The sequence below is a fragment of the Anolis sagrei genome, chromosome 1, assembly GCF_037176765.1.
Source record: "Anolis sagrei isolate rAnoSag1 chromosome 1, rAnoSag1.mat, whole genome shotgun sequence".
Classification (NCBI taxonomy): domain Eukaryota; kingdom Metazoa; phylum Chordata; class Lepidosauria; order Squamata; family Dactyloidae; genus Anolis; species Anolis sagrei.
In genome coordinates, this window is record NC_090021.1 from 290,948,066 (window position 1) to 290,961,928 (window position 13,863).

General features: G+C 39.1%; 1 protein-coding gene across 2 annotated transcripts in view; it reads left to right on the top strand.

Annotated features, from left to right (window-relative positions):
- FSIP1 (fibrous sheath interacting protein 1) overlaps window positions 1-13,863 on the top strand; it is a 92,670-nt gene that overhangs the window by 24,786 nt on the left and 54,021 nt on the right. For both annotated transcript variants that reach the window (XM_067462856.1, XM_060760139.2), the window contains exon 11: window positions 10,085-10,219. In XM_067462856.1, coding sequence (XP_067318957.1) covers window positions 10,085-10,219 — 135 coding nt within the window. The remainder of the gene's footprint in view (window positions 1-10,084; window positions 10,220-13,863) is intronic.

Below are 13,863 nucleotides of genomic sequence, written 5' to 3' on the forward strand. Positions count from 1 at the left end.
TGTATTTGAAGAATATGCAGTTTAATTTTGTGTATGTGAATGCAAACTCATATACCCTACCAACTGAGAATAAAGTATGTGTTTGAAGTCAAACCATAGTATGCCATAATCAGGGTATTTGCTTTTAAGGTACCACAAAATGTGTTTGTTTTTGCAGGCTGTTACAGCTAAGATCTGCTTAGAGCAGTGCTTTCCAAACTGTGTGTTGTGACACATTAGTGTGATAGTTGCAATGTGTAGGATTGTCACACGAACATAATAAGTATGTGAAATAAGCAAGAAATCACATATATTTAAAAATATAAATGAAAGGGTTGGTTTCATAAGATATGTTTTGTCCTCATACATTTATGTATGTGTCCATATTCTTCTTAAGGGTTGGTTTTGTTGGAGATAGCAACCTTCTCAAGCCTCCTCTATTTGATGTTTGTCTGTTTATAATGTGTCATTTTATTTCCTGAAATGTATGTCTTATTTGGTTTGCATTTTCCTTAGCTCCATGTACTTGAGGCGGTGGGAGTGGATGCAGATCACATGGATGATCTGCAGGATGACAGTTGAAACAGGATGACAATTGAGCCTTGAGTCAGCTTGATGACAGCTGAGCCTGTTTTAATGATTTCTTGTGTATTGTTTAACTATGATTTGTGTCCAATTGTGATTTTATTATTTATTTATTTCCCATATTTGTATCCCGTCACTTCTCAACCCCCAAAGGGGGACTCAGGACGGCTTACAATGTGCCTCGTTACGAGGCCGCTACATGACATAATTGTCATGTAGCGGCCTCGTAACGAGGCACATTGTAAGCCGCCCTGAGTCCCCCTTTGGGGGTTGAGAAGTGACGGGATACAAATACGGGAAATAAATAAATTGAGCCTTAAGTCTGTTTTTCAGTCAGATGTCAGTTTTCAGTCAGTGTAGGAAGTCGGAAAACTTTTGATGCTTGAATTCTTTGAAAGTAGACTGTTATGAAAGAGAACTGTGCAGAGCAATATAGTTTTTGAAGAGACCTTTAAAGGCAATAAATTAAAGAAACAAACTGAAACGTTTTAAAGTTTAACATGACAAGAAATATTCCTGTATACATGAAGTTATGAGTAAACAAACATGTTACTTTAAAAGAAGTCTGCTTGAATCTTTGTCTGCTGAAAGCATCGAATAGGAACAAGAAGTCTATGTGTCCATTACTCAATAAACCGAAGGAACACTTCTGTAACTCTACAGGTCATAATCCATTATCCCAATAGATTTATTCTTCGGTTTGCTAGTAAAACTGAATTACTGTGTCATGAAATGATGCATTTCTGAAAATTGTGACACCAACTTGAAATGTTTGGAAAGCTCTGGCCTAGAGAATGGGCTAGTTTGCTTCCTATTTTCTTTACTCCTCATCACACCTGCTCAGTAACAGATTCTGGAGACAGCTGTTTACATTGCCAGCTGTATGTAAGCGCATGTCAGCTACAATACAATCACCTATAGTAGAATCTCATTGTTTTCCTGGTCAGGCTTTATTGCACTGTTAACTGCAGACATGCTGCTGAAGTCTGCTGTTCTCTAGCACTCTTTCACCATCCTCCCAATGCCAATGCTACAGCTAGTCTGAATACACAAAAAGAAGGCTGGGCTCACTTAAAAAAGACTTTGCGAAAAGGAGCTTATTTGTCAGAAGCTTTGTGAACTGGGACATGGCTGTACTGAATTCCACAGCAATAGGAAACAGGAAAGCGATAGAAAGGAGGCTAAAATGAAAAAAAGAGAAGAAAAGGCACTCTCTTGAGTTCTGGTATGTGTCATTTGCATTGCCCTACAGTGAACTTTCTACACTGATTGCACATAATTGTTGTTTCTGGACAACCTGTGAAATACTGTGCTACTCCCAAGTTTGTGTATCCTGGCAACAGTTATCAAGTAGCGGAGAGAAATACTATCTGATGAATAAGGGCCAAGAAATGGAACAGGCAGACAATTTGGATATTGTTTTAACAGGAAAGTGGCTAAGAATATTTAAAAATAAATAAAAGAAACAGATAAGAATTGATGCAAGTGACTCAAACCCCCATCTTCACTTCTTTTTAACATTTCAACCAGACCAAATGGTACCCTCCTAAGAGAGTGAAAAATTAGTAGCCTGCTTGAGCAAACATTTATTTTCAAACATCCTTTTAAGATTTTTTTCCTTATATCGGTATTTAATACTGTTTATTGACAATACAATATTTAATGGTTTTCAGACAGTCCGTTGACATTCTCCCTCAAAATTAAACTTTACTTTCACCCCATGTCTCCTGCTGAAATACAAATTATAAGACACCAGGAAAATGTAAATATGCCTTTGCCCATATTAATCTTCTCTTACCTTTACCACCTAGTTTCCAAATTTCCTTTGGTTTATTTTCCTCACTCTTAAATTTTGGCCAAAACGGCTATGACAAATACCAGTTTTTTTTATATTGCTCTATAAATCATGGGTGAGGAAAGTGTGGCCTAGAGCTCTTGAAGTTCCAAATTATTTTCAATATTTTTTCCTGTGGGAATATTACCCTCAAAAACGTAACCACCCTTCTTGGACAACTCCCTCCAAAAAAAAGGAGATTTGGGGAATTTCACCTCACATACTGGAGGTATAAACCAGATAGCATTCACAGATTGAAAGCTGGAGACAGACCCTATGCCTTTAATAGTTGTTCACCTCAGTCATTATGCAACAATGAAGATGATCAATAATGTACTATACAGGCAGTCCCCTAGTTACAAACATCTGACTTACAAACGATTCCTGGTTGGGGTGAGACAACAGGAAGTGACAGAAATTTACCTCTTGGAAGGGAAATTCACTCCTGAAAGAGTTATCATGGGGAAAAGGTGTCTCCACTGAAGTTTTTTTCCAATCCTTGTTTCCACAACAAGCCAAAATTTTCAAAATTCAACGATCACAGGTACAGAAAGTGTGGTAAAAGAAATACCACAGGAGTGTTAACTCTCCCTGTGCTGTCCAAAGCGCGCGCACATGTGTATGGGTGGAGTAACACTTTAAAAATGTAGCTGTTCCGATTTACATACAAATTCAACTTAAGATCAGACCTACAGATCCTGTCTTGTTCGTAACTTTGGGACTGCATGTATATACTCATATATACATCGAGGGCAGGTTTTGATGCAAAAATTATGAATTTTGATATGACCTGTAAGTTGAGGGATATTCTTCAATGATAGAAAAATACCAATGCTGCCTTGGGTCCATCTGCCCCTGGCTGCCTCAACTACATTTCCACCCAGGCATTCAAAAGGTCAGTATCAGTGCCATGGTGGAGGGAGTAGAGGGAGGTTGGTCCTCCTTTTCGGTTCTCCCAGGATGGATTAGGCTCTTGCCTTTTGCCACTCCACTGAAAGAAGGGGGTTGTTGTTGTTGTTTTTTAAGTAAGATTTCAGATATAGTACTGAAAATGACCTGTGGATAAGTCAATTCAGATTTTTGGGTTGATTTTTTTTTACTAAATTTACTAAACATATATGTCTGAAGTTACACTTAAACAATGTATCTGCTCCAACTTACAAACACATTCAATTTAAGAAGAAACCTACAGATCCTATCGTGTTTGACCCTTGAGAACTGCTTATATATGTCTTGTGTGTGTGTGTATAGAATTAAAAAAAAAAGCCAGTTCACTCCTTGTCAGACTATAACCATCTATAGCTACTGCCTACTGTAGGTCACTCCTCTATGGATTTGATGGTTGCAGATGTTTTTAACAAGTCCTGTGCTGCTACACATTTATCCTGATTGTTATGTTTTTAAAAATAATTTTATACTGTTAAAATTATTGATGCTATACTTTAAATGATTTTATTCCTTTAAAAAAAATTGACATTTCAATAAGAGATCTAATGCGATTTTGAAATTTTTAATCAAGTATTTAGCCATATAATACCTTTTAAAAAATATCTTGTAAACTGCCCTGGGTTACATGTTGGGAAAAAAGTGGTAAATAAATTAAACAATATGGATTAAATCAAACAATATGAATGAATGTTACCTGATGTATCTCAAACTACACTGCAACATTTATCAGATTGCATAATAGAGCCTCATTGCTTTAAATGACTTCTATCAAGTATAGTTCATTGTATGATTCTTCCCAAAAGTGAATCCTCTGAAATACTTGCCACTTTTAAACCATCAATTTTTATTTCCACTTGGCTGCAATGAATTTCAATTATTTATTATCCTCTCATATGTTCCAAATGTTCAGCTTTGTCTGCCAAGGACTGTGTTTAATGATGATTTCAAAGCAATTCTCAAAATAATATTTAACCATGTGAAAAAATGTTATTATCAGCACTTTAGAATTTGGTGTCTACCATTGGTTACTGAATTTGAAGAAACAAAAAATCTAGATTCCAATGTCTTTAGTCCTTAACAAATGGCTTTAATAAATTTTAAGGAATGCAATTTGGCTACTAAAGGAATATTGAATCCAGAGTTCAGGGCCGGCCCTAGGTAATTTTCAATGGTAAGCAAACATTATTTTGGCGCCCCCCCCCCCCAAAAAAAACCAATCACTGAAAAAAAAAAGGTAGAGGTGAATAAAGAGTTACCTTAAAGAAGAGAGTGGCACAGAGCAGCAGCAGCAGCGAGGATGCCCCTCTTCTCCTCCAGGGTCTTCCTCCTCCTCCTCTCCATTTGGAGGTGTCTAAACGGAGAGGGGGAGGAAGAAGAGTCCAGAGGAGAAGGAGATGGCCAAGCCTCGCTGCTGCTGCAGCCGGACGCTCCTCTTCTCACCCCCTTCGAGGCGAGGCCTCGAAGGGGGCGAGAAGAGAGTGGCACAGAAGCAGCAGCAGCAGCGAGGATGCCCCTCTTCTCCTCCAGGGTCTTCCTCCTCCTCCTCTCCATTTGGAGGTGTCTAAACGGAGAGGGGGAGGAAGAAGAGTCCAGAGGAGAAGGAGATGGCCAAGCCTTGCTGCTGCTGCAGCCGGACGCTCCTCTTCTCACCCCCTTCGAGGCGAGGCCTCGAAGGGGGCGAGAAGAGAGTGGCACAGAAGCAGCAGCAGCGAGGATGCCCCTCTTCTCCTCCAGGGTCTTCCTCCTCCTCCTCTCCATTTGGAGGTGTCTAAACGGAGAGGGGGAGGAAGAAGAGTCCAGAGGAGAAGGAGATGGCCAAGCCTCGCTGCTGCTGCAGCCGGACGCTCCTCTTCTCACCCCCTTCGAGGCGAGGCCTCGAAGGGGGCGAGAAGAGAGTGGCACAGAAGCAGCAGCAGCGAGGATGCCCCTCTTCTCCTCCAGGGTCTTCCTCCTCCTCCTCTCCATTTGGAGGTGTCTAAACGGAGAGGGGGAGGAAGAAGAGCCCAGAGGAGAAGGAGATGGCCAAGCCTCGCTGCTGCCCCACACTCCTCTCGCCACTCTACAAGGTGCACGGGGCATGAGGGGAGGGAAAGGCGTGCACCTTTCTCTTCTCCCTCGCACGCCTTTCCTGCCTCTGCCGCTAGGAAAGGCACATGCAGGGCGAGAGGGGAAGGACAGAGGCGCGCGCCTTTCCCTTCCCCCTTGCCGCATGCGCGGCTTTTCTGCTTCCTCCCGCTGCTGCCCCCACCGGCGCTGCTCATGGGACGAGGCCCAATTGGAGGGAGGGGCATTTAAGGAGGCGCGTGAGCGCCCCTGGGACAAACAAAGTATTCCGCGGTCGCTTACTTTGCGTAATGGAAAAGCCGCCCCTGCCAGAGTTCTTTCCCATGATTTGAGGGTTTTTTTTAACTAGGGGAAAATTTGTCTGATGAAAACCTTCTTTCTCTCTCAAGCATTTCTTTCTTTTTATGCCAATTTTAATTAAGTAATTTTACTTAAAGCTATCTCTTCATTTGGCTGAATTATCTGTTTTATTTAGTTTGTGCTCCTCAAAGAATAATTCAGTTAAATATAGGATCCTTTTATGTGTGCAAATGGTCTGCCTGCATTATATTGTGAAAGGGTGGAAGGGGGTTCATTTGTGATAATGAATCGCCATTTCTAAAAGCAGCTCATTTTTTAGCAGCAAAGTGAGGCAGGGCTATCAGGAGAATGTGAATATATCCAAGTTCATTTAATAACTCCTTCAAACTTGGTGTACACTGAGCAGAGGTGTTGCTATGGAGAGTGAGGAAGGCCCCACATTTCTAGCATTGCAGAGAGACGCTGAATATTGTTCACACCTAGAACTCATACATTTGCTGTGTTCACATTCCCTTTTGCCTGCCCCTTTCCTTTGAATGACTGAAGTGCATTATTAAATGCTTAACTAACATGGTTGTGATATTTTTGGGTGCTGAATGAGAAGAACACGATAAAAATGTTATACCACACACAGTGCTTTTAAACATTTGATATTTTCATCAATTTATTCATTACTCATTTTTATAAAGTGTGAATACTGAAATTCCAGTGGGAATTTCAATGCTTTTGAACGATTTTTGTTTCATATCAGTTAATTAAAGTATTTTGAAAATCTGTTAGAAGACTGTAGTCCTCTGTTTATTCTTTATTCTCCAAAGACATCTTACGCACAACACCCCTATCAAAGCAGCTCCACTAGCTGCTGATAAGTTACCGGTCCCAATTCAAGGTGCAAGTTATGACTTACAAAGCCTTAAACAGTCCTGCCTGTCTTCGTGATCGCATCTTCCCCTTTGAACTGCCTGTGTCCTGCCTGTCTTCGTGATCGCATCTTCCCCTTTGAACTGGTGCGGGCTCTAAGATCTGCTGGGGAGGCCCTCCTCTCACTCCACCTCTGTCACAAGCACAGTTAGTGGGGATGAGGGAGAGGGTCTTTTCAGTGGTGGCCCTCTGACTTTGGAACACCATCCCTGTCCTTCTTTCATAGAGAACTGAACACCTGGATGTTCCAGCAACCTTTTGAGAATGACTAGTCCCTAGGCCCAGTCCCTGTGTTGCTAGATAGCACTCTGTTCTGCACTTCATCTACTTCCCCAGCCCAATGACACGTTGTTCGCACTATCCCTCGCCTAGCTCTTTTATAGCTGATCACGTCTATTTTAGTACTCCTGGCCATTGGTATTGTTGAACTCCATCAGACAAGGTTTTTGTATTTTATGGGGTTTTTTTTTTTGGTGATTTTGCTTACTAAGTTATGGTTGGTTGTTCTATATTGTCTAATGTTCATTGTCTTGATGTACGTTGTTTGTATGGTTTTCCTTTTGTCATTGAATGTTTGCCATATTCATGGGAAATTGCCCTGAGTCCCTTTGGGGAGCTAGGGTGGTCTATAATTAAAGTTTTATTGTTATTATTACTTGGGTAATGAAAAGCGTCAAAGTACGTTGTGAAAAAATCTGTACACAATGGAGCAAATCTGAGAACCTTTTTGAATTTAGAATGCTATATCCCTACAAAATCAGCAAACTTAAAAAAAAAATTATGACCCACAGTTTTGCAGGCCTATGTTATCAGTTAACCGAATAAAATTCCCAAAACATAGTTGAGTGTTTAAAAAATTGGATGAGCAGCCTGTTTGTGCCCAGTATCACTTCTAATTAATCTTTTCCCCCTGCTACAATAATGTATGCCTGAAAATGAATTCCCAGTGTTACAGAGAGGCCATCCTATGCACATTTCTTTGAGAGTAAGAACAAAATATAGTGGGACTTATTTGTGACTACCACAAATGTAAACAGAGGAATGCTGAAAATAATGTGAATTGAGACACAGCTCCTAGATTGGTAAAGTTCTGAAGGCATAGTTGTAAAATTCATCTTTGCTCCAAAGGTGCTTAGAATGTATGCTAACTTCCCTTTTATCTGGAGTTACCATTCTATGTGCAGCATCATTTTGGATGGTCCTCCAGCTCTAAAAATCAGCTTTTGGTGAGTGTGGAAGCTCTCATGAGGGATTTCTAGGGAAGAGCAAGGCAACAGCCAATTCTGCAGACAAAACACAGTGTTCTTAGTATCCATGTCTTTCCATGTGAGTATTTTTTTAGCATTGACACTCACAGGACTGGCCAATTGGGTAAGCAAATATTTGTTATTTCAGAGCAATTGTGGCTGCAGAGAAGCTTGTGAAAAAACACTGATCTCACTAGCATTATTGTTGACTGATGGTTTAGCTACACTACCCTCCCCCCCCCCCCCAAAATCCCTGCTACCAGAAGCTCCTTTACTGTTGTTCATGAAGCCTAATTGCTTTTAATTCTATTGGATGTTTTGGCTAAAAATGTACACTGTTTGGAAAAAGAAGTATGCTCGATATCATAAATACGTGCTTTTAATTAACATTTGGATGGTTTTATTTTGGCAAATTTTGAAAAGGCATCTAGTTTCTTATGTGTAGCCAGACAGAACCTTTGATCATTCATATTTGCCAAATATTACCTCAGTTGCTTTAGGCTCTGGATACAAATGATGTCATGGCAGCAAGTGAGAAGAGCGGAAAGTAAGAGGCTGGACTTTGCTGAAACTTTCATTCCTCTGATGAATAATACCATTCTTTGTCCCTTGTTCCCTTTCCTAATCCTCATAATCAGATAAAAATAAGTTCATCCTCTCATGCTTTATATTAAATTTAAAGCAGTTTTCTTCAGCATAGGGAATGAATACTGCCAAATGCCAGGAAGGGTACAGTAGTTCAAATTCCTTTGTTAAAACTAATCTTTTGGCAAGAGTATTGAACACTTTTCTATAAAAATAATAATCTAAGACTTCATTAATATTTGTTATTGTTCAAAATTATTTTCTTATTATTTCAGATGTCACATTGACTCTATTGTAAAATTAAAGATAGCTTTGCTTATCACAGTATTCCTACATGAAAGGCAATTATTGTAGGAATTTAACCTGCATACCCAGCACATAATTTCTAGTAATTCCCCATAGCTGTATGTACTCATGCTGCAGGAAGTTATGGTTACAAAAAAAAACAACCTCCCATTGAAGTTCTTTCAGTTCATGGAATTTTATAATACGTGCAGCAGTTTCAACAGACAGGATCATTTGGTAAGATACTATTCTTGACTCTGGAAGTCATTTAAAAGAGACCATTCATGTATCTGCCTAACAAAATTAATTCTACTTTTCAATATGCAAAGCCAATTAAATTGTAGTAATAGCATACACAGAAGCACAGCATGAACACGTAATGTGCTGTTAAGTTCAAGACTTATTTTTCTTACTGTTATGAACATGTACTATAACTTTTGCACCCATGTTATTAAAACATCAGTAATGCCTACCAATAGCACTACCTTTCCATGGTGGTGGGATTGTGTATAAAGACATACTATTTCATACTAAATACTCAGTAGAAGAAAAGTACTGCTTAATAAGGTTGAAGGCAGTAGGAAAAAAAACAAAAGGAAGATCATATTACAGATGGATAGCCCCAATAAAAGAAGCCATGGCCCGAAGTCTGTATGACTTGAGTAGGCTGTTGATGATAGGGTGATTTGGAGGTCTCTCATTCATAGAGACACCATAAGTCAAAGTAGGAAAGAAGAGTTTCTGTTTTGTTGTGGGGATTTGACAATATAGTTTGAATTTCAGAAGCATGTTCAGGAAGGTGTGGGCCTTGTAAAACTATCCTAGGGTCCATATGGGGACACGTGCTGCTACCCGGTCCTTAGAACAAGGTCCCCAGGGAGTGTACAGTTTGTTTTTAAATCCCAAATTCCTCTTTCAGAAGAAATCCAGAATTGTGATTTAGCTTACGAGGCATACATTCTCCGTGAACCTTGTTTCAAACCCAGGATGTTGACTTTCTTGCAGAACAAGGAATGAATTTCAGTTTCACACATAGTCGGCCAGACTCTGAGGTAAAAAGAGTTGCCCCAGAGGCCAGATTTACAATTTGACTATGAATTTTCCCCACTTTTGTAATAATACTCAGCACAACTCATTTATGTGAACCAAGCGTATTCTTCAGCCAAACAGTCATTATTTTCTATCAATGGTGTTCTATAATCTGTCTGATACAGACTAATCTGCAAGGGAACTTTTGGTGTACAAGGGGGGCTCCTCCAGGGAAGGGGACTGGCCAATATGCATTCCCTTTCCTTTTCTACAATTCAGTGATTCCATTATTATTTGCTTTTGTTAGGAATCTTTGGCTTATGCAAATAGAAAGCTGGAAACAATTCCAGGTGAAAAGGTCTTAAGAGACACTAAAGAAGAACGTGATCAGCAAAACCGTCTTAAAGAGATTGACCAGCAGCTGAAAATCTTAGAAGAGACTGTAAGTTTTCCAAACTTTCCTGTTCTGTTTAAGTCTTTAATAATATAACGCAATAATAAGAAATCTCTGCATTTGCGGATTAGAACTGAAAAGATTTGTTTGAAGGGTTGTATTTGGGGGATGGTGGTGGTTGTATCTTATTAATAGAATAGAGAAATTATAGCATTCATTCTAAATTATTCTTTATGAAGTTAGAATATATTTTAGGCGTTTATCTGCATGTAGGATTCTAAATAATGCAGATTATGTTAATCTGAAATGAGTGGTGGTATGTCATCCTTTGTAATGTGTGGTCAATACCCAACTTTCTAATTTCTTGAGGAAGCTCAGTGAATATAAATGGAAGCTGTGCCTGTTTGGATGCTTTCACAAAATGTTTATGGCCCCCAGCTTCCCTCAGGAAATGCTGATATATGTGCTATTGGGCCTTAGAGAAAGGGAGAAAAAAAATAGTAATTTGGTAATAGTAAATGTTACTCTGTTAAGACATGTTTTTCCAAGTTCTTAGATATGTTTTCCAAATGCTTACAGCCTTTAGATCAGTGGTAGGCAACTGCACATGTGGTGGGTCCATTTTTCCACCCTGCACCCATCTTGTAGGCCACACTGGTACATTTCAGCATATCTGACCTAAAATTTAGGTGAATTAAAACATACATCAATTTGTGTGATATGGGGATTTGAGAATCTTTAGTGGATCAGGGAAGCAAACTGCTGTGAGATGTTTTTTGGAAATCGGGGGGTGAGGCCTACGCCTCTCAGAAATCTCAGCCAGCTTACCTGCTGTTAGGATTTATGGGAGTTGAAGGCCAAAACATCTGGGGACCCACAGGTTGAGAACCACTGCCATAGGCAAACCAAGGGCTGCATTTTGCCCACCCCTGCTTTAGATGGACTGAAGTAGTTGCATTGTCGAGGTTAAGTTTCAGTGGTAGGAAGTATACATTCTTATACGGATGTTTCCAACAAAGTAGTATACAGTAACAACAGAAAAAGAAATTTGGCGTTCATAGGTTTGCAGTCATTTCTTCTCTAATGAGAAGCCAGAGAGTAGATATACATTCACACTTCTACAAGGCAACTCCTGGTTGCCAAGCCTTCCCTTTATGTCTTAATTCATTTAGTGTAATTGCCTTTATCATCACAGTGCTGCAAACTGTTGCAGTGGAGTTGCTAAAATGAATTGTCCTTTTCCCTTTTGTTGTTCATGGTAACAATGCTGTGGCATTATGTCTGCATGACATGCTGAAATAAAACATTTCTTGAAGCATCAAAACAACAAAGAAAGCAGCCTATTGAATCTTTTCTTGCATATATTCATTTAAATCTTATTACTATTTATTATTTAAAATATAGTTGCAAAGTGTTTCACATTAGAAATCAACAATATTCATTGAAAGAGAAAACCAGGCTACTCTCAAATTACTGCAGATCATTAGACTCTCTGGCAATTTTAGTGGAAACCAGTAATTTCCAAGAGTGTTAAAATGTGTTGCTGTTGGGACTTCTAGTGCTGTGGAGTTGCCAATCCAGAGCTCAAGAAATTAATTTGGTTAGTCTTAACCTAGTCTTAATTTGGTGGTCTTTAAAACATTTCTGACAAATTACCCTTTAATAGTCATACTTCTCATTTTCCAGACAACCTGGATCTATTTCTGATGCAACACTTTCATCAATGTTTGATGATTTTGCTTAGAACAATTCCTGGGAAGTCATTCCTATGGTAAATGTAGGAGAACTGAAATTCTATGCTGAACTTTCACAAACTTTCTGTATTCTTGTTAACTGAGTTACTTCATAAGTGACAATATTGAACAGAAGGGCATTGACTAGAAATATTATGGAAAATTGTCAGATTCTGGCTTGGCAATATCTCTATATGATGTATCTCATGAAGTAGATTGCAATCTCTGAAAGCGTCTTTTATAATAAAAAATCAATCTTTTAATGTTCGACTTACACATGAAGGAGCATGATCTTGGTGTTTTCCTAGTATTTTATGCCTAAGTGATTGTCCTTGCCAACAGAATGACAAGAGATAAAATAGCTGATGTCAGTCTTATAGCTGCAGTTTAAGAAGTCAGTTGGCAGTCTGCTAAACAAAATAATCCTGGCTATGTCATTTCTTGCTGCCACTGACCTTTGCCCCCCTTTCTCCAATTGGTCATTGACCCTTGCTATTTATGGGAATACAAGCCTGAACAGGGATCTGATGCTTGGTGGCTTAGTCTTCCATAAGCAATGACTGGACTTTGGAATGCACCGCGGCTACTGATTCATTAAAATACAATGAATGTTAAAACAGGTCAGATCTAAGGTCTGATTAGTACGAAACAGTTTCTTGGAATCTGATGTGGCATAAAACCCCACTGCATACCAGACATTTTTCTTGACTTGAGAGGATGCCCACAAGACCTTATATGGCTAGAAACTATTATTAAATGGTAAATGGACAAGCCACCTGTATCATTACATAACCCATAGCTCAGCTGGCATTTCTTTGTGCTACAAGAATTGCTGTAGTGGCTTGAATTCAAGTTTTTATAAGAGATAAGTGAAGTTTTGGCAGTTTTGGTGTTGCAGGAGGAAGACAGTAGTAGCAATGGACTGAAATCCATTACTGAGTAGTTTAACAAACAACTATGTGGTACCTTAAATATTAAACAAAAATTTCAAAAAGCCCTATTAATTGTAGCTATAGTTAGCTTGTTTTAGTGTGGAGCTTGATAGATGTAAGCTAGCAAATAAAACACATAGAGATCTAACCTTGCAAGCCAAGATCAGTTCAGTCATTTGCAACTATTTTTTGTTTTTGTTTTTCCTAAAGACTATCTTTCACTAAATAACATTTATAAGAATTCCCAGAATATTCAAGTTTTTGAAATCACTGAAGTTATTATCTTTTTTGCACAAACTTCTTTTCAACAATGTTCAACAATAGGCCCTTGGAAGCCAAGGGTCTGTTAAGCTTTAATGACAATGCAGTTTGCTAGACAAAGGTAGGATCAACTGTTTCCAAGGAACTGAAAGGTGAAAGAATGTGGGAAGAGACTATGGCAACCTTTAGAGAAGAGGAAATTATCAAAATGAAAATCAAAAGTAGGACAGCCCATTTATTTGCAGTCAAATCTAAATTTACAGAAATAATTTTCTTTTGAAGTAAGAAAGGGCAAGTATTAACCAAATCCAAAATGTTACACATCTACTGAGATTATGGAATCTTTACATTTATAGCTTAACACCAGTTGCCAGTCATAAAATTAAACATACCCATTTTTTAACAATTCATCTGTTTATCAGAAATTCTGTAAAAACTGAGACATCAATTTAGAAAAAAAATCTTATAGCAAGTGCATTTTAATAATAAGATTATACTGATTCATGACCCCCTCGATGGACTGTCACCTTGTCGTGGTGAGGGGGCTTGCGTGTTCCGATGAACCTGTAGGCACAACAACTGGAGTCGTGCACTCCCAGGAGTGGCTGCGGGGGAGGTCCCAGACCAAGCACAGTCCGAAGACCCAAAGACCTCAACGGCGGAGCAGGCGGAGGATAACATGGCACATGTTACAACGGCTGCGAAGGCGGAAGAAGGCTGCAACAGACTGAGAAGCCACGGTCATTGTGTTAAACTACATCACCAG